Source organism: Engystomops pustulosus, chromosome 6, assembly GCF_040894005.1.
Source record: "Engystomops pustulosus chromosome 6, aEngPut4.maternal, whole genome shotgun sequence".
NCBI classification, from domain to species: domain Eukaryota; kingdom Metazoa; phylum Chordata; class Amphibia; order Anura; family Leptodactylidae; genus Engystomops; species Engystomops pustulosus.
Window position 1 is genome coordinate 50,345,041 of NC_092416.1, and position 21,193 is coordinate 50,366,233.

The 21,193-nt window shown below is 41.8% G+C and overlaps 1 protein-coding gene across 4 annotated transcripts; it reads right to left on the reverse strand.

Annotated features, from left to right (window-relative positions):
• Nucleotides 1-1,852: 1,852 nt before the first annotated feature.
• INTS11 (integrator complex subunit 11) lies at nucleotides 1,853-21,176 on the reverse strand. 4 transcript variants are annotated; one of them, XM_072156023.1, is made up of 19 exons: nucleotides 21,061-21,152; nucleotides 20,572-20,681; nucleotides 19,550-19,628; nucleotides 17,383-17,480; nucleotides 17,225-17,298; nucleotides 16,734-16,962; nucleotides 16,381-16,479; nucleotides 14,992-15,026; nucleotides 14,635-14,773; nucleotides 14,026-14,090; nucleotides 13,737-13,926; nucleotides 12,717-12,800; nucleotides 12,150-12,239; nucleotides 11,907-12,069; nucleotides 11,624-11,731; nucleotides 11,461-11,522; nucleotides 10,234-10,376; nucleotides 8,462-8,591; nucleotides 1,853-6,954 (listed from the first exon to the last, which is right to left on the reverse strand). In XM_072156023.1, the coding sequence occupies exons 3-19, from the start codon at nucleotides 19,575-19,577 to the stop codon at nucleotides 6,889-6,891; spliced, it is 1,803 nt and encodes a 600-aa protein (XP_072012124.1). In that variant the 5' UTR covers nucleotides 19,578-19,628; nucleotides 20,572-20,681; nucleotides 21,061-21,152; the 3' UTR covers nucleotides 1,853-6,888. The 4 variants fall into 4 exon arrangements, with proteins under 4 accessions (XP_072012124.1, XP_072012122.1, XP_072012121.1 ...); XM_072156021.1 differs by having other exon boundaries at nucleotides 19,550-19,631; XM_072156020.1 differs by lacking the exon at nucleotides 20,572-20,681 and having other exon boundaries at nucleotides 19,550-19,631; nucleotides 21,061-21,176.
• Between the last annotated feature and the right edge of the window lie 17 nt (nucleotides 21,177-21,193).

Genomic DNA, 21,193 nt, shown 5'->3' on the forward strand with positions numbered 1-21,193 from the left:
ACCACTTGGGGTAGGGGGGTTGGAGGGGGCTAAAACTTTTCTCAGTAGAACATTTGGGGGCATTAGTATTTTAGCATGCATATACATGTGTGGTTAGAGACATAACTAGAAGCTTCTTAGCCCTAATACAAAATCTGACCCAGCCTCCTACTGTAATGTATTATTTAGATTGGTATTGGTTTCTTCATGTGGGAGACACTTTGTGTCCTAAGGCACGTGATGAGACCATACCCCTGTGTGCACCCCTTTTCTATACACACTACCAACAGTTATTCTTCACAAAAAATACTTAAAGGAACCTGTAACCAGGGATGCAATTTTTAGCTGGTGACATGTTTCAATAGTCTTTGTCGGCATTCTGAATCATTTCAATACTTTAGAATAGTATATAAGATATTAACTGGCTCCCTCCCATCCAGCGAGTCATGGGTGAGCAGCTTCAACGGCTCGAGTTTCTGTCTCCTCGATTTCGCGAGCCTTGGCCATTGACCAAACCCCCCTCCTCCCCAGCTGGACGCTGCTGGTAATGTCCATTATACTTTTATAAAGTACTGAAAAGATTCATAATGCCAACAAAGAGAAAAGGCGTTTTTATAGTAAAACTGGGTATTTCAGAAAAAGATAAGTTAGTTTAAAGTTTTCTTAGGTGCTTCTTCAGTCACTTGTCCTATGGGAGTGGCTATTGATGAGCGGTCCGCCACCCACCCACCCTGGGGAAACCACTCCGTCATGTGTCTAGTTCAAATTAAAAAAAAAAAAAACCTGCCCGTGTCCATATATTACCTCCCCACGCTGCTTCCCCCCAATGTACTTGTTACTTCTTCAGTTACGCCCCTTCCTCCTGTTCCTGAATGTGGCCAAGTACAGAGATATCCTGGATAAAAACTTCTTCCAGAGTGCTCTGGGCCGAAGGTTCTCCTTCCAACAAGACAATGACCCTAAGCACACAGCCACAATAACAAAGCAGAGGCTTCAGAACATCTCTGTGACTATTCCTGACTGGTCCAGACAGAGCCCGGAGCTAAACCCAATTAAGTACCTTGTAAATGGCTTCCACCAAATGTTCATCATCCAACTTGAGGGAACTGGAGAGCAAGGAAGAGGCAGGGGATCCCCAAACCCAGGTGTGAAAGACTTTTTACATCATTCCCGAGATGACTCCGGGCTGTACTAGCACAAAAGCTGCTTCTACTCAATACTGAGAAAAGGGGCTGAATACTTATCACCATGTGATATTTCAGTTTTTCTTGTTTACTAAGTGAGCAAAAATACCTACATTTGTTTTTCTTCCGTGTAGATGGGGGCAGGGTGTACATTAATGGCCAAAAATTAATTTCATTGGCTGCAATGAAAAAAAGAGTGAAAAATTTAAAGGAGTCTGAATACTTTCCGTACCCACTGTAGTTCTACAACTTCCACCAAAGCTCAAAAGGTCTTTCTAGTCTTTTCACGGGTTGTGCACAGATTTAGTAGAATAGTAGGATTGCACCTATAAAGGTATGTTCCCCTGGGCTCTTGGGAGAGCGGGAGGTGGGTAATAGACCTGCAGCACAGTCTATAGACCCAATAGAAGTTGGTTCTCTGAAGTCCCTTAATTTCCTCTGCTAGAGGTCAAGCATGTGAGGATTATAACATATTGAAGTTCCTCCTGTTGTCCAGGCACTTTTCTCTGGAAACCAAATGGGCAATCAAGAATACAGTTGTTATAGACAACACTGTCTATCCCTATAGTGCATTCTTGTGTCTTTTTCTTTCATAAAATGTCACAAATTTGCATTTTAAATGCCACATAAGATTTAGGGTCACATTGCGTCTTTTTCTTTAAATAAACTTTATTTACATAAAGGCAATAACAATGTATGGCAGCATGGCAAATATAAATATTTAGTCAAATTAACCAGTTCTACATATTTTATGACTTTGCCAGATTTACTCAGATTTACAGAGGAGAGACACCTATAGGTTTGCTCCATTTGTTCCTGTTTTCTTTTAGGATGTATAAGGGCACCTTCTATCTGGCTGTGGTTTGGTAGCCGCCTACAAAGACCTATTTTGTTCCATAATTAGACTTTATTCTGTATACTCACATTTGCAGGAAAGTGAAGTTTCCTGTATTTGAGTCACGCAGAGTATTTATAAGTGATGGGGCTCTGTCTCCATAGATGGAACGCGTCAACCTACACAGGAAACGAGAATCTTCTAAACCGCCTCTCAATAGCACAAACACTTTACAAAAGGAAACTCTCCATTTCTCTAATCTTTCCGTAGGTTAATGATTTCACAACAAATTAGACACTTAAATCTGTTGTCATGTAGATAAACCTAAGACTGGACATTATGGATTAGACAGTCTTATGGTGCGCCACATTTAGGAAAGTGTCCAATATGGTGACTGTCTTAGTCTACCTTTTATTAGTTGGCTCAATTTACGCCAGAAATCTGCCAAAAAGGTGCAGCATTTGCATACCTCTGTTGTAAACTGATTGATGAATCTGCTGTAATGGGCATCTGCCTGACCAATATGGCGGCAGACTGGTAACATTGACAGATAGCCGTCACCTCATGAGATCCCAACAGCATCAGTCTAATAACAGATAGGCCCGGGGGCTGCTGTTGTCGTCTGATAGCACGTTCCCCAGGTAAGTAGAGTAGACGATTAGATGGAAATTAGATGGAAGCTGAGTGGCTGCACCGCCAAAACCCACCGTGACCGTGTACAATAGACCTCTATGGCGTCCGTGAGCTAGTGCCAGCACATATGGAACAGCAGCTGAACTGTGCGCCAGAGGATGAAACCAGCAGCACAGAGTATGTTAGGAAAGGGAGTAGGAGCCTTATAATTCAGTTGGGCTTCAGATACAGCTTCAACAAATCCTTGTACAAGATCTCTGGACTGCAGGAAAGATGAAAGGTAAGACAGGAGCAGTGTACACACTGTGAAGACATAACACCCCTCATGTAAGTACACGACTATATAAACACCATACATGCAGGATGTGGTCACTTCCTGGCATCACCAAGGACGACAACAACCATCTGCCAAGTCATTGTATCCCAACATCCAGACCCTGCTAGACAACAGCTTCCCTTTTGATAACAAGTGGCATATTTCCTCATTTGGTCCATATGCGTCCTTAGATGATGACCACCAGTCATTACCTCCACTGTTACTCTTGGGTCACATCTCCATATGGATGATGACTTGTACAGTATATTGGAGATAGTCTCATTTCCTAGACTCAAGATGTAGTCTGCACAGACCCCACTTTATCCTCTTGTTCCTTGGTGATCTCGGATCAGTATCCTGGACTGGCTCATGGAGTCGCAAGGCATTTGTCTTAGGAGCATTTTTAGTCTTCTGCACCCTGCGCTCTACTAGTCCAGATCAGGGGGATTAGATGGCGCAGTGCCAATGCTGTGATGAAGGTTATATGCCATAAATGCTGTGCCTTATGTGGGTGTAAAGTTATTACCCATTGACCTACATGTTATGAACAGTGTCCTTAGTATGACAGGATGGTGGTAGATACTGGCAAAACAATCATTTGCCCTTATTCTGGACCTGCAAAGGCTTTTTCATCCATGCTCCATATGTTCATTAATATTAGGTTGCCATAACAGTCTCATAAAGGGGAATTTTTATGTCACAATGGGGCATTCTGGTTTCATAATAAGGCATGTGATGTCATAAATGGGCCTTGTTATGTCACAAAATAGGCAATATAATTTTGATATACGAAAACATGTGATGTGATAAGAGGCATTGTGATTGGACAATGGGACATAGCAATGTCTTAAAAGAATCATTTTGATTACCTAGTTGTGGCATTTTAGTATAACAGTGGTGTGATAAGCTTTTCAGGACCTTCGGCTGCATTCACATTGACGTATGTCCGCCATACCGTAGTAGCGTGGGCACACGTCGGCGCCAAGGAGAGAAGGAGATGAGCGCTGCTCGCCCCTGCCCCTCTCCATAGAGGAACATGGCGCACGGCGCCGTATGCCAAGAAAAGATTGGACATGTCCTATATTTTCACGGGGAACAGAACAGTGCTGCACCATAACGCTCCCGTAGGGCGCCGTGTGCCCATTGCCGTCTATGGGGGACATATATAGGCCGTATATACGTTCCCATATGGCAGTGTGAATACAGCCTTATACTGTAACCCAGTGACATATCTGAAACTCCCACCGAACTCCCTGTACCCCATCCATATATACCATGGGTCCAGCAAGGCTGCCCCCACTCCCTGACCCTTTTGTAATTCATACAAATCCTAATATCTTGGGAGTAACAAAGTGGACCTAGTCACAGCATGCTTTTGACTGTGACTAAGCCGCCGACTACCAACTCCAGCTTTTCTAGCTTGTATGGCAAGCAAATGAATACATCTAGGGCCAGTGGCACATTCCAAAGCTGGGACTCCATACATCATAGTCATTTATGGAGAATAGGAGCAATAAACTGTAATTGTGACTACAGTTCAATAAAAATCCAGTGCACTAAGGCTCGAACCCCAGTCATCAACTTGATATAAAGCTTATGTTTTTATTAGGCCTATTGCTCACGAGCGAGTTTCATGCGTCGACCTTGCATCATGTGTGGGCAGGACTGTCCTGCCAAACACTCAGAAACCTGAACAGAACTCAGCATTTCAGTTCAGTTCTGGTTACTGAGCGTTCGGGCCAGATGTTCCAGCCGGCACATGATGCAAATTTGGTGCATCAAACTTGCTTGTGGGCAACAGGCCTTAGGGTGTATGATCTGCAGATTTTAACACCCATTTACGAATGTAAGAGAGAATTTGCTCTAACATAAGTGCCAATTGCCCCCAACATTTTCTGCCAGATAACCGCCATCCTCAGGGAATATGGGGTGTATAGGTTTTCATATCCACTGCTCACTACAGGAGAAAAAGAAGCAGAGAAGCGGTTTTCCTTAAAAAAAATATTACAAAGTTTACTATTGTCACCGGTTCTTTAGTCTCAGAAGAAAAAAACTATAGAAATTTCTGCAAAGTTTTAATTGACAAGTGGCAGCATTGTATAGCTCAGGCATTGTTTGAAGTCTAACCCTGTCAATGCCCTTGCTTATTAATTTGCAGATCCATAAAAAGATGAATAGAGACATTGCTTCATCTTTGACCACAAATATAGGATTTTTCTCCTGCAATAGGTCCCTAAACTACACACTTATAGGTATGGGAGGCATTCTATAGACAGATTTTATAGACCAATATACTGATGGGGACTCCAAGCCTTAAAGTGATATATGATGCAAGGAGTCCCTGCTTCCCAACAACACTCTACTGGGATCATGATTACAGCACGGTGCTCCTGTTCTGCAATGAAGGGACTCCTTGCATCATATGTACTGTGTGAACTACATAAATCTGACTTGGTCCGTAATTCAGAGACCAAGCACAGCTATGTGTTTTAGCCCAAAGGGTTAACACTTCTGTGATAAATATGACAGGGGGAGGGGAGGCCTTCTAGTACGCAAATTCACCACCTTCCCACAGCCTTAGCCTAATTGAGCTTGGTTGTTTACGTTCATACAGCATGTATCCTTGCTTCAAACGACAACTGTAACCAAATCTCCCTCATGAGCCATAAAACCACTAAGTTGAATAGGGACAGTTATGAAGTTATAGTCCATCTCACCAGAAGAACAAATACATTTTCGGATATGTTATTTTCAAGAGATAATAATAATAATCCAATTTCCGGGATTCTAGAATACTCGGTTCCAAAGATATGAATACAGCAGAGAAGGATCTTAAGGTGTGGACTATCTGGTTCCAATAGGCCCACCACACACAAAGGTAACCAACTTACTGTACTGCTGTTACTTGTAAGGCTACCTTGTATTTTGTACTCTTCGCAACTGTATATATCTCTATTGTATATATTGTTTTGTCTAGTGTGCCCTTAAGGCAATTAAATATTAAATTTAACCTGTGTTGCTCTTTTATCTCAATCCACAAATCCCCATGCCAGAGTTTCGCTTATATACATGCTACTGGGTTGGTTCCTCACCCTATATAATCACGTTACGGACCGGGCTTATATTGAAGGAGAACTGGTGGCGGCTTCATAGGGCTGATAAGACTCTGTCTCACTGAGGCTAGTGAGAGGGAACTTATAACTATTCAGGGCTGTGATTTATTGTTGTGCTATATCCGGAAGTTGTGTGGACAACTGTAAATCCCTTCTTGCGCCTCTCAGAACCCGTACATGCTGGGTGTGTCTATAAAAGGATAACTAAGTGACCTTGCGTACCCTTCAGGGGTGTGGAACGTCGCAGGTTCCTTCACAACTTCCTATAAAGGAATCCTCTTAACATGACCTACATACCACCAGATATAAACATTGTAGTAACCTTTACATGGAGGGCACATCTCTGCCACAGAGATGAGGCGTTTTATTTGACACATGACCACAGCAAAGGAAACAGAAACCAGGGGTGGTCATAAGTTGCAGTGTGTAAGTCTTCTTTCTAGCCACATGGGGTCTACCAAACGGAAAACCTCATTTGCCAATAACACGAAGCCATAATCGATCTAAAGCCAATCCTGAGTTTTGGTCCCCAATTACAAGACTAGAATGGAAATTACCATAACCTTTTCTGTGCAGACACTGATCCAGCAGTGCATGATGTGAGATAAGGATTGTATGATCATTGTATTTGCAACGTTCTTCTACTTTTACGTATAAAACTGTGTCCAAAGCTGAACAGACACCTAAATGCTGTACAGAGATCCGCTCTTTCCGTCTCTACAGCTCTGATTGGAAACCTCCGGTGACCAGTTAGCAGACACACAAGGGGAAGTGGGTATGTAACGAAATTCATGAGTTCAGTCAATCTCTGCCAGTGCAGGCCATGATCTAGCTGGTGACTTGTGGTAAACCCTTCTTGAGTACAGATGTCAGGAAACTCCCCAGCTCTTCATCCTACAAGAAACAAAAAAACATTTCAAGTATGAAAATAGAAGCGTCCATGTAGCAGAGCTGAATGTACCACGGAAATTGTGGTTTCTGCTGCATCTAACACCATAAATATGGAACGTGTTTCTTCACAAGACGTGGTCCTTTTAAATAAACCTTTCAGGACCATTAAGAAATGTGGGGCCATAAGCACTAGGGTTTTTTTTTTTACTTTTTAATTTATGTAAAATGCAAGAACCATAACTTTTTCCATCGAGCCAATGATTTTATTCAATGAACCCTATTGGGACAAGCTAGAAGGTGCCTTGTATATAAAAAGAGAGGGGGATATTAAAGGAGAGGTGTCAGAAGAAATGTATAATAAACGATTTAGGGAGTATTAAAAGTATCTGTCGTTTCCTGTTCGGATGTCAGCTCTTGTGTCATCGTGGAAACATGCGTGGAGCCAAATCATACTTCAGCATCTATGCATATGTTACCAATAATGTTCAAGCTAGGAAGGGCGTAATGATCTAATAAAGATCCATACCCATATATGCAAATTAGTTTATAAATAATAATTCCTTTATTTATATAGCGCACCCAGGACCCCAGCGCTGCAAGGCTGTAGTGCTCAGAACAGGAATCAGAATACAAAAGACAGAAAAGAAAACAAGTGCTAAGAGAAAACCACAATTTCACACACATGAAGGAATAAGTAACTTTTATCCTCCCTGGTGTAAATAATGAGTTACCCAATTGTCAACCCCCCCCAAAAAAAAAAAATAATAATAATAAACTATACAAATAGAAAAAAAAACACCTGAACTGATTAAAAGCAATTGAAGAAGCAAATAGATTATGTTTAAAAGGAAATCTACCATCACAATCACTGCCCTGTGACTGTGGTAATCTAATTATAGTTGTCATCCATGGCCTCCTTCCTTCTAATATCAACCTTTAAAATTGTGCAAGTTACCATAGCCCCTCAGAGTTGTAGCTTCATAGGCTGTCACACTGTGCAGAGCACTTCCCTCTCCCACTGTGCGATTACAGCAAGCAGGGAGACCGTGTAACATCCTGTGAACACCCCCAGGAGACCTTCAGGCTCATTAGCATAATAACGTGGCCAGGAAGAGTTAATCAGCACGAGTGTTTCGTATATTATCTATTTGTAAGAAATTAGAATATCTGAGTAGTAAGATAATGGGCCTGTAACTAGGTGCATTCATCTTATCATAGGGGTGTTCACCACTGGGATCCCAACCAAAAATGAGAACCGGATGTCTGATGGATCGGCAGGTAGAGCATGTGTCCAGGCTCTCCCCTCAATGTCCCTTAAGAAGAGCTTCCTAAAAAGCGCTCCACCATCTTGGGAACTACAACAGAAATGTACTAGAGCGGCAGGATGCATGCTTGACCTGCAGCAGCATCATTCAGGAGAAATGTTCAGGGTATCAGCAGTTGGACCTCACTGATCAGATTGCAATTCCCTATTCTGTCAATTGCATATAGTCCAACAAAACAAACTCACCTGATATGTCCAGGATATAAGAAGATCTTTAGTGCCTGGGTCTTCAGAATTGGTAGAGACCTGAAGAAGGATGGATTCTACCATGATGGAGCCATCAGGGAGGTGCTGGACTGAGCGATCCTTGAGAACACTGCATGAAAAATACAAAAATACTTTGTGTTAAAGGAAATCTACCATTTGTTTTTATGCATTGTGAACCAAACATACCTTTAGAATGCTGTAACTACACTGATGTAAAAACGTATCTTGTTTAATCCCTGAACTGAGTGGTTTTTCTCAGAAAAAGAACTATTAAACATTACTTCCACATACATAGGAGCTGCCTGAACTGTCCAGACAGGACTAATCAACCTGAGCTGGATGAGTTATACACAGCAGCAGGGGGATTGTGCAGCAATTGATTACTTGTGCCTGTTAGGGAAAACACAGTGATGACGTATTTTCAGCTTATGCTGGGCAGGACAAGTCTGAAGCATTGCATCTATAGCAGTGATGGCTAACCTATGGCACTGGTGCCAGAGGTGGCACTCAGAGCTCTTTCTGTTGGCACTCAGGCCATCACCAGAGATGACTCCAGGTATCTTCCTGCAGTCCCAGACAGCCCAGGATTTTCTGTGCACAGAGCTATTTTAAAGTGACAGCTCTACCTGGGACTATTTTCTGCTTTATTGGTGTCCTCAGGGTGCTGGTATCAATGAAAGCTGTGACAGAGAAGGGAGTATAAATCACAAATTAAATTTCTGTGCTGGCACTTTGCGATAAATAAGCGGGTCTTTGTTGTAGTTTGGGCACTCAGCCTCTAAAACGTTTGCCATCACTGATCTATAGGGTAAGAAGAAGTAAGAGTTCTCCTTACGGATACTGCCAATTTAGGCTGCCTTGAAGGCGTGTGGAGTCCTATGGATGCTCCACTAGGGAATTCTGGGAAAATATGCAAAATTTTCCAGGATGGGGTAAGGAAAACCACACCTCTTTTAGCTTCCTTGCGAGGCAGCTCCCTTGATAGAAGGCTTCCTGAAGGTCATGCTTGATGACATGATGTGGGATTAAAACCAGTATATCTATTCCAGGAGGAAAAGACTCCCAACTGTAGACAGCGCTGTTTTGACCCAATTGGGTCTCCTCAGTACAGCATAGGAAACTGGTCTGGCTGGGTGAGAGGCTTGTGACTGGGGTCGGGAAGCAAGAGTTCTTCTGACATAGACTGACAATTAAGGCCGCCGTGTAGTGCAGCTACAGCAGTCTCAAGGTATGTTTGGTTCATAATGCATTTTAGCAAATGGTATCCTTTAAATGCAAGAGACCCATCATTTGTATAGGAATCTAAAGTTTAGTCACTAAAGGAGTTTTTTGGGTGGATGACCCATCTTTAGCATACAAAATATCAGATCTATCGGTACAGAGAATAGAGGAGGAAACAGCTCTGTTCTGGATCAATGGGAGCTGAGCTATTATTAGCCACTATACAGAGATCAAAGCATCCGACTCGGTTCTTTGTACTAGTTCTGGCTGTGAGAAGGCAGGTGCCAGAAATCCCCCATATTTTGTATAGGTGACCACAATGTGTAATTCCCTAAAAATATAGTAATTTCTGCATTTCTATGCAGCTGCTATAATAGAGCAGTGGAGATTCCCATTTCCTCTTTGCACGTTCCTGCGCCATCTATATTTTGTGTAAAGAGGGTTTGATACAGTCTCAAATAGTATAACCACACCGACCCTGATAGAAAGCTACTAGCCCCATGTACAGCATAGGAGGCAATAAGAGTTACCTCTTCAGGTGGTTGTATATCCGCAGCACCGTCTCCTGCTCTTTATGCGAGTCCTGAATGTGCACTCTGCAGGTAAATCTCAGCTGGTGCTCACTCAGACCGATTTCCTTTAAAGCCTGCTCAGGCGACACAAGACGGAGACTCTGCCAACAACAAGAGAGCAAAAACATTTAAATGCTTTCTGTATCAACTCCTCACAGTTTTCTAGATCTCTGCTTGCTGTCAGTCAAAAGAAATCTCCATTGTTTACTTCCTGTGGAGAGAACTCTGTCCCCGGTCATGTGATGTCACACAGTTGCACGGATGGTTATATATCCCTTGTCATGTGATGTCACACAGGTGCACAGCTCGTTATATCAGAGCTCTGATGAGGGGATGCACTGCTGATTCAGTTTAGAAATGGAACCAAAGCGCATGGGCTTGTCATGGCCCGATCACATACAAGACAAGATCGAGCCGTGGCATGCCCCCATGCGCTTTGATTCAGTTTCTATACGGAATTGAGGCATTACATGTGACCGCACCCACATCTGTGTGCACCTGTGTAACATGACCAGGGGATATAATGAGGTGTGCACCTGTGTAACATGACCAGGGGATATAATGAGGTGTGCACCTGTGTGACATCACATGACCAGGGACAGATTTCTAGCCACTTGACGTAATCAATGAAGCTTCTTATAAAATGTCAGCAAGCAGAGATCTAGATAACCATGAGGAACTGTTTAAGTATATTGGGAAATTATCCAACTTTTCATTACCTAAACAATAGCAATTATTTGCAGAACAAGCCTTTTAACTGTTTTACATCTGTCTGTGGTATCTGTCTATATATGTGAGTAAGAAGTTCCTCAATTTTAATTGTGGTCCAGCAATCAGTTGTTCTCTGTAGCTGATACACATAAAATGGAACTATAAATAGACAGCACTGTACTTAAGCTGCAATGACTGTGCTCAGCCTCTATGGTGTAAGGTGCAGATTGATACCAGTTTCATTTTTTGAGCATCAGCCGCTTACCAATATGATAAGAACCTATTCCATGGTCATGGGAATGTACAGGAGACACAAATGTGTGCACCTTATGTATTTCATACCATGGAGTTGCTTATAAACATCTTGGTGTATATCTAGAAGCTTTGGTCGCTTCAGTTAAAACTCTTGCTACAATAATACCCCCACCTCACCATCTTTCTATAGCATTGTGCATGATGTTTATCTCTACTTACATTGTCCTTCATGATAAGGGTCCCATGCATCAGCCTGGGCTTCTTGGCATCTGGCACGAGACCTAGAATTGTATATACAGTACGCAATGTAAGGGGTAAATAACTGCAACAGACCCACATAATGTAGAAAACTAACACAGGGGGTCTAATCCTATTTACTTACTCAGTGCACTCTCTTTCTTCAGAAGGCCTAGTGAGATATCTACTGGTATGTTCGGGTTGGTGACGATGGTGGCGGTCTCTCCATTAAACGGCATAAAACACTGGATACCTGGGGTAAAGTAGTAATAAGTAGATTCTTATTAGATACACGTAACAAGTCCAAAATAACAAGATTGGTAGGTGAATGAAAGGTGAATTGTAACAGGTTGCTATAGGCATCTACTCCAATGTAGCAGTGCACCAGCTTTTATAATTTAGTAGGTTTAAGGAACGGTCCTACTTACGAAACTCTTGCTCAATCTTCTGCTTGAGGAACTCCATCTTTTTGGCCTCTCCATGCACCAGCAGTACATTGCGGGGCTCTGCCTGGCGGATGAGCTGCATGATACCCTTGGCATCGGCGTGGGCACTGAAGGACATATACTCCACCTGCATTTTCACTTCCAGCTGATAACAAAAAAAAATACTCATCAAAGCCTAAAGGCTAATCCTACAGATATTTTAGATGGAAAGGACTGGACACCTACCGTCTGTCTCCCCTCCATCTCTAGTTTACGCTGTCCACTTAGGATCTTGTGTCCCACTGTGCCCTGTACACAGTAACCGGGCATGATCACCTGCATGAGAATCAATGTGATAAATGTGCATAGTACAATAGAGGATCATAAGATTGGTACGCATATAAGATTCACTGACCCTGCATATTAAACGCAAAAATCTACCGCACAGTACAGGATCTTTCTGAGTATGTACTTTAATATAATTGATGGTGTGCATCAGGATACTGCAGCATATACACAGATGCCAGAAGGTTACACTGTTCATGATCACAGAACAGATTGTGTGTGAATAAATCCTTAAATAATCCTTGTTTGCGTATCTATTCACATACAATCTTGCTTTCAACCTAAGGCAAGTTGCCTGCGATACTGGGTGTCGATTTGGGTTTGTAAAAATAATCTAAGTTTTGTCCACTTTCATTCCTAGTGCTCTCTTGCACCTTTTTCGTAGTCCTAGCGTCTTCTAAGTTGTGTCACATTTTCACATGAAAATTAACTATTCCCATTTATCCTTGGACATGACACATATCTTACCATATTCTTTTCATTGCCAGCCCACTTTCGGAAAATCTGCAGGGACTGCCCAGCATGTAACATTCCTGGCGTGGCAAACACCACCTGTAAATTACAAAGAAAGCGACGCAAGTTTCATAAATGCCTTGTAACACAAGGTGTTACAGATATTTCTTCATGACGTTGTGGACAAGGGGATACGACTTAGAGGGAAGCATACAAGATGAAGATACAACACTGTGTGCCAAAATATTGCTGCAAAATAAACCTTCCACTAGCTGCTGTAAGGTTAGACAAAAGGGTCACAAAGAGGTGCAAAATTTATCCTGGGGCGAATTTATTTCAACTATTGGCATCATTATAGAAATTGCACCAACTAACTAGGAAGTGAAAATTATAAAAACACAGTGCAGCACACTTCCATACCACAGGAGCTAACACCACAGTCTGAGACCGATCCAACAAGTCCCACTTTAAACAATAAAAAAAGGAGTATAAAAAACCCTGACCAGAGCTCCCAATAATTAGGAAGTGAATGGGAGAAATATGCCAATAGGTTTTCCAGGATGGGATAAGGGAAACTACACTTCTTTTAGTTACCTTGACATCAAGCATGACCTTCAGGAAGCCTAATAATATGACGTGGGATTAAGACCAAACCAGTATATGTGTTGCAGAAGGAACAGATTCCAAACTGTAGACAGCGCTGTATCGATGTGCTTGCACCTCTTCAGTACAGCAGAATGAACTGTTTGGATGAGTGAGATGTTTTTGACGAAGGTCAAAAAAGTAAGTGATCTCTTTACGGCGACTGCCTATTTAGGTGTGGAGACTTATAGCCGTAAAAATTACACTAGGGGATTATGGGAAAATATGCAGATAAGTTTTCCAGGATGGGATAAGCAGCTCCCTAGACATCAAGCATGACTTTCAGGAACTAGGATGTGAATAGGTCAGAGCAAGCAATGAAACTGCTGTAGCAGAGCAGTTGTGCCTCTGCATAGGTTACTGTCATGCACAAGCGTCAGTCTATACTCTTACCATTGGACCAGGGTTATCGGCAAAAGCTCTGTCAAAGGCCTTGATGTGCTTAAACTCAAACATGTTCCTCTGCACAAAGGTCTTCCTGATCTTCTGGTTTGTCCAGGTAATAAAGAGCTTGTAGTAATGGTTTGCTTTCTCGGTTAGACCCGTGGAGAAGTATATTGGCGCTTTCAGATTCATCCGCTCCCTGTGTTAGAACATTAATTTTAATAGAATAAACTAATTGATATTTAAGTTACTAAAATGTTATGCAGTTAGAAGATACAAAGACATAACAAACCATTACCAGAATGTTTCCAGTAAGATGCAGAGTTCCTGAGCTCTCCCCAGTGCAAAAACAGGAATGAGCACCTGTCAAAAATACAAGAGTGAGCTGAGGTGCACATGCAAGAACATTAAAATCACTACGGGCACTATTCCATTCATCTCTACACAGATTCCCCTTTAAAGAGAGTTTTAGCATCACAATTTTAAAGTATAGGACATGCTATAAAAGTTCTAGGTATTCCAACTAAGCTTCAAAATAAAGGGAACATATCCGTTGGCATAACTGGTCCACAGGGTTCCGTGGAAGATACTAGTATATTGAGCTCTGAACGTCATGGCCCACCACTCCCTGCGGCCACGACTGTTACGCCCCTGGACATATCCCTGTATTGCTTAATGGGGTTGTACTGTAAAGAAAGTTATCCCTTATTCACTAGATGGATAATAACTTGCCGATTGGTGAGGGTCCCTGTGGAGATTGTGGTCTGTTCCCCAAATGAATGGAGCCGCTCTATTTACTTCTATGACTACTGCTACTTACGCAATAGAGAAGACTACTAAAAAAAGACACTGTGGAAAAGGCTACAGTGACCCCTCAGGTGACCAACAAAGAACAAAAGTCACTAACCTTTCCACCCTTTTCTACTGTCTCATGGACCTTCTTCAGGAAGTCTCGCTCACGACAACGCTTAGAATCCCTGATGGTAGTTGCATAGGTGGATTCGGTAATGAGCAAATCTGGTCGACACTTGTCAATCCACGCAGCTCTGAAACAGATCATGCTCAAAAGGTAAATCTTATCAATATGCACATATCGATATGCATCATACAGTTAAATTTTTTTAGGACATTTTATACATATGGTTGCTCAACAACAATCACCTTTTTCAAATACACACTTGTTCTGACGTATCAATGTATACTAGATATCATTCCACAGAGAATACAAACAAGATATTATTATTAGCATGTAATTTCATCTTACCCCAAATGTCGATCTGGAGTCATATTGTAATCACCCTAGGAACAAAAAGATGCAACAGTCAAACCCTGGTGCAGACGACCTGTCCTGTACTAGAACAGTGATTTTCAACCTTTTTTGAGCCGCGGCACACTTTTTATACTTAGAAAATCCTGGGGCACACCACCAACCAAAATAGCACAAAATGACACTAAAACAGTCATATTATACATATAGTTAATAATATAGATTCTAATAAAAAAAGGATAACCCCTCATATATTTAATCCCATGTAACCTCATAAATACAGTCCCACGTATATGAGCACATGATTATCAGCATCATATACTGTGGTGATGTGCACTGTATAGAGTCACAGTATATGGTGCTGATTATTATGTGGCTCATATACTGCAATATAAAGGGGTACAATGAGAAGTACTATGGCCATTAGGCCATAGTATAAGTGCCAGCTCATATACTCAGCATATGAGCTGGTACTTGTAGTATTGACTATAGTATTTCTCATTTTACATTTCTCATTGTTATATGCAGTATACTGCTGGAGTACTACAAGTCCCAGCTCATATGCTGAGTATTCTGCCAACAGTTCATATACTCAGGCAAAAGCTCATATAGTCAGCATTATTGGCGGGCATTTGCGAGAGTCTCTCCGCTCTCAGGATGATGCGCCGGCCTCGGTGACGTCATTTTGTCATGCGAGGTTCAAAGCTTGCGCATGTGTTATTGTACACGTCTCCTACATTGTAAGAAGCCGTGACTGCGCATCGCTGCGCATTGCCGGGAAACAAAACACAGGGGGCACCATAGTTTGGGGAACTTTCCCCGCTGCACACCCGACCATGTGTCGCGGAACACTGGTTGAAAATCACTGTACTAGAAGATGTAAAATTCTTCGAGACGCAGGTGACCAACACTTATGTAGCAGAAGAGATGTGAGGCCCAGTTATGTCCATACAATAAGTATAAATCTATTATTCTCAACTATGCTGATGGACAGCAAAAAGGAAGCCCCATCCCTCACAGAGACTATAAAGAGTGTCGGGTGTACAAAGCTTTCACCTTCTCACAGGATAGGTGATAAGTGTCTGACTGCTGGGGGTCCAACTCCAGGGACTGCCACCAATCACAAAATAGGAGATCAGCATGAATGGATAAGTGAATTAGGTGGAAGTCATGCCATCAATCATTACAGGACAGCACCTGGAAATTCAGATGTCCCATAAAGGTCAATGGTCTCAGAGTAACCATAATTATACCACAAGTACATGTTCTTTAAATCCATCCTAAACGGACAGAATTTGAGTTTCTGGGTCACAGAGAAGTAGTAAACTCATTACAAGTCCTGGGCTTAGCTGTAATGTATGTATATACTTGATGCTGTATACTCACAGTATATACAACCGATTCTGAGCCAACTTTTATCTGAAACATGCCAGCTCCCAAAACATGCCCTGCATAGTAGGCCTTAATTTCCAGTTCATCGTCAACCTAACAAAAAACATAAAACAACTCATTAACCATATGTGGTTTGCATTCATAAAATAAATCAATCATATGGAATGCTTATGTCCTTCCGCATGCTTTACACTGCATTTGTGCTTATAGAATTGGCCACTATTCACCTGTCCACCAAAAGTCAGTATAGGAGTTATAGGGACTGGCAATGTAACCCTAGACTAGAGGTTACACTACACCCCACTCTGTGTATTGTCAGGTATAGGTATACACAGGGTTTCTCCTACCTGCACAGTCTGATGAAGATTCACGGCCACTACTTTCTTCATGCAATCTTTTATCATTTGGGACGTAAAGAAGTTTGTTTCCCCTTTCTTGTCCACTGTGATCTTCCTGTAGTCTTCAAGCAGGATTGGGCAGATGGCTTTGGTAGGATGCGTCATGTAAATGGGTCCATCAAATCCAACCATTTCACTCATGTAAGGTAATGCTCCACAATGGTCTAAGTGAAAGTGGCTAAAGGAGAAATTAACATTAGTTCCACAGAGTCCAATACATCAAGCACTGATAACAATTGAGTCTGGTGGCCACCAACTGCAACACAGCCATTATACAAAATCTCTGCAGCCAAAAGACGTAGATAAAGCAAAACTGCTACAAATAAGTTTGGAATCGTAGTAGTGACCAGCAAAAGTCTTATGTATTAGTCCTTACTGGTTGCTAAAGAGAACCACTTCACTATGCAACTGTATTGTGCCCAGCATCTCGGTATTGTTACCTGATAATAACACAATCCAAAAACTCTGTGAGCCGTCCATTCTGTGTAATGTATGAGAAGTCTGGAAACCGTCGCTGTGACACAAAAACAAAAGATGAAACCATAAGTACAAGCATGATAAATATACTACCCCATCCATCCTGTACTGCAAGGCTCACATCATCATTGTATCCCATGTGCATCCCACAGTCCAGCATCACATTCTTTCCTCCTATAGAAACCAATATACAGCTGCGCCCGACATCCTGGCCGGCACCTGGAAAGCAGGGTCAGGATGAGAAAGTAGATATATTACGTGTACAGTTAGAATAAAGACTACGATAAGAAGTGGGTGAAATGTCCCCATGAGCGACAGTACATTTCTATCTCATACAATGTGAAAACAATATGCTGAAACCACTGTGTGCAGTGACCAGGGGCAGGGAGAGGTGTCATGTAGCACTGGATGGGTGGAAAGAGGCATGGCTATGCTCTTTTGTTATTTCAGGACATCCCTAGATAATTATTCATAACAGAAATTCCTCAATACACCAGTCTTAAAAGTTGCCCCGCTCTATGATGTGAAATTATAACTTCCACTCTGCTGGAGATCAAGCCCTGATATTCTCTTAAAGGGGTATTCCAGGAATATAAACATCACGGCCACTGTTTTTTTTTGCGCTGCTGGCAGCTTTGCAGGCAGCGATCACGGGTTAACACTTGCACCAAGTTACCAGTGGGTGTTTGCTGCCAAGGGCTCAGCATGTGAGAGTCACTTGTCAGTAAGGGGTTAAATGACTAATTACAAAATAGCTAATATCTCAATGGCCCATTTGAATATGAATTATGCTCATTTCTGGAATACTTCTTTGGTAAACTCTTGGTAAACTCATATTTTTGCAATTGGCGAGGGTTACCTTTCCTTTGCCGTTATGTACATCAATAGGGATTATGAATATGTAGGGCATGTTATCCTTACAATTAGGATTAAGATTAACAAAAGAAGTTAAAGTCCTTTGCTAATGACAGGTTACAAATCCACCTTCTCCCCGTTCCGTGTTATGCATTGTAAACCCTAGTTTCTAAAAAGTTCAATATACTTATTGGATATGTATCTGCTGAACCCAATGGTGGACATGTATCATCATTTGGCATAGAAAAAGGTGCAAACTCTCAGTTTGCATCCTTTTCTTCCATTATTTGCACAAATTGAGTTTTTTGCCTGCCTTTTTATTTACCGTAATTCCAAATAAATTTAGTTTAAAGGAAATCTACCACGATAAACCAGGCAGGGGTACTCACTTATAGATCCAGGCACTGTGACTGTGGTAATCTTATATTTGTTATACATGGCCTCCTGCCTGATAAAATTAACTTCTACCAATTATACTAATTAGCCAGAAGGACCCTGGGGGACATTACAAGAGCCTCTTTGTATTGTAGCTTACACTGTTCAAGGAGCACTTTCCCCTCCCACTGTCTGCTAAAATGTGTTCTGCTACAGTGAGATTACTTCAGACAGAGGTAGGGGGAAGTGCTGAGTGGGCAGGGGGGACAGTGTAATAGCCTGTGACGTTGCAGCAAGGGAGGCTCTGTTTATCCCCCAGTGCCCTTCTGGCTCATAATCATAATTTGAAAAGTTGATTTTTGAAGGAAGAAGATGGATAACAAATATAAGAATAATAACGCAGTCACTGTGCCTGGATCTATGAGTAAGTGCCCTTGGTTTATCATGATGGATTTTGATAGTAGATTTCCTTTTAAGAAGTTGGGTACACAAATGCTACTAGGATTAAATATGTCAGATTGCACAAAACCGCCCTATGGAAGCCGAGGGAAAAAGGGTTGCAGTAGTTATAGCCACGTGTAAAAGCCCTAATTCTACATGTGCTCACAAGGTTGTCCTCTTCTAAGTGGAAACTGCTCCAGTAATACAAACACAGCCACAAAAACCTGAGCATCAACGTATTACAAAATATCATGCAGATAGGAAGAAGAATTTCCCTAACATGTCTCCATCCAGAGGCCATATTCTGTAATGCTCAGTAAATATAGTTATTAATAAATCTTTATTTATACAGCACCATTAATAGGAATAGGGGTCCTGCTCGCAAGAGCTTACACTTCTTCAATAATTACAATATCTAATGAAGACACATGACCACTGCTTCTTTATTACTGAGTGCAATGTACAACATTATGCAGTAAGCCTCTAACACCCCCCTAGTGGTGACTTTATGCTGTCAGAACATTATATTTTTAGTTAAATAGGTGGTGTGAGGCTTTCGATTAGATCTTCTATAAAAATATATTAAGAAACAAAGTCTCACTGCCCAGTATTCTTACCAAGTGGAGTAACTTTAATTTCTGGCATTTTCAGATCTGGAATCTTCACAGTTTACATGTGATACAAGTTCCAGGGATTCTACTAAAGAAAAGAAAAATATAACAATACAATAAGTGTAATGATAGGAATAGGCGATGTTCACAAATACATAGATAGCTGTTTTAGTGGTATAATCTTAATACTGCTCATAGCTCCTCTCATTTAGAATGATACCGCTATTCATTTGTGTAGTAGAGATAGGGTGTAAATCTAGGGCCGGGATAGGGTATCTATGACTTGGGAGCCAGATGTGGCTCTTTTGATGGCTGCATATGGCTCACAGACAAATCTTAAGCCATCGGCGCTGTATGCATCTAAGACACACACAGTGCAGATCATTGGACGAAGGCAGCAATGTTACCACTGCCTGCATCCTTTGTGTGACCCACAAAAATATGATGAATAATTCGGAGCATTTGCAGTGGGTGCAGCCCTTTTGAAGGTTTGACCAAATTGTCATGTCATCCAGATCAATTAAATACAATGAAGCAGCACTTCATCAAGTATTGTGTCTTTTAATTCACCAGTGGTCAGACAGTCAAGATTTCACCTTCCCAATTTATCAGGCATTATCAAGGCAATTACCTTTGTGCGACCCAGGCGTTGTTGCCATCATTGCTTAGGTGACAGCGCTTGGGTCACAGAGAAGGGCAGAGGAGCGATGACATGGCTACAGGGAGCACGGGTAGGTGAAAATCCAGGGTTTTTTGTGTGTGCTGGGGCTACCCATCTACTGTGTGTATGGGGGTGCTTACAATTGTCATCTCTCAGTACTGACATATGATGTATAATGCTTACTGATCCCCATCATGTGTCCATAACCTGCAGCTCCTCATTCCTCTTATGATGAATCGCACTTATAATAACTACATGACTATTCCACAATGTCCTGCACCATAATAATCATCATGTACCATATAACACACGTGCGGGAGACAAGTGTCAGCCTGTGAGCTCATCATACAGCCAGTCATTCACCAACCTGTTCATCCAGATGTTAGACTAGATGGCTGGCTCAGACACATTAATAGGGGCCATTATGACAAACCATCAGCTGTGAGAAGTTTGAGATAAATTGGGGTTTCTAGCAACCTGAAGACAGAAAGCATAGATCTTAAAAATTGTGATTTTCTCGTGATATAAACCATTGGATAGCCGCAGGTACCACTACTATCCTTAGTACATTTATACAGATCCAGTTTTAGGTTGTATTCACACTGCAAAATCTTATTTTGGGGCAGGTAACTACGTAAAACTACAACCCCCAACATGTATGAACCTAATTAGAGGCCAAATAACTTGTCTTTATACAGAGAAAACCAGCCTGCGCTATAAAGGAGGAGGTCCAAATACAATTGCAAAAAGTTGCAACGCGCGACCAAATCGGCCGATACCAGTTCAGCCCGATTACATAAAAGCATATAGACATGTACCGCGCACGACTCAATACAGTGCGGCTACACACACTCACCGTCAACACCATCACAATTTGGAAGGCGCCATTTTACCATAGCCCGCCGTCATTGGGTCACATGACCAAGTCACGCCCAGACCCGGAACCGGTGCGTCGTAAATAACCAATAAGAAGGCAACTACAGTAAAAA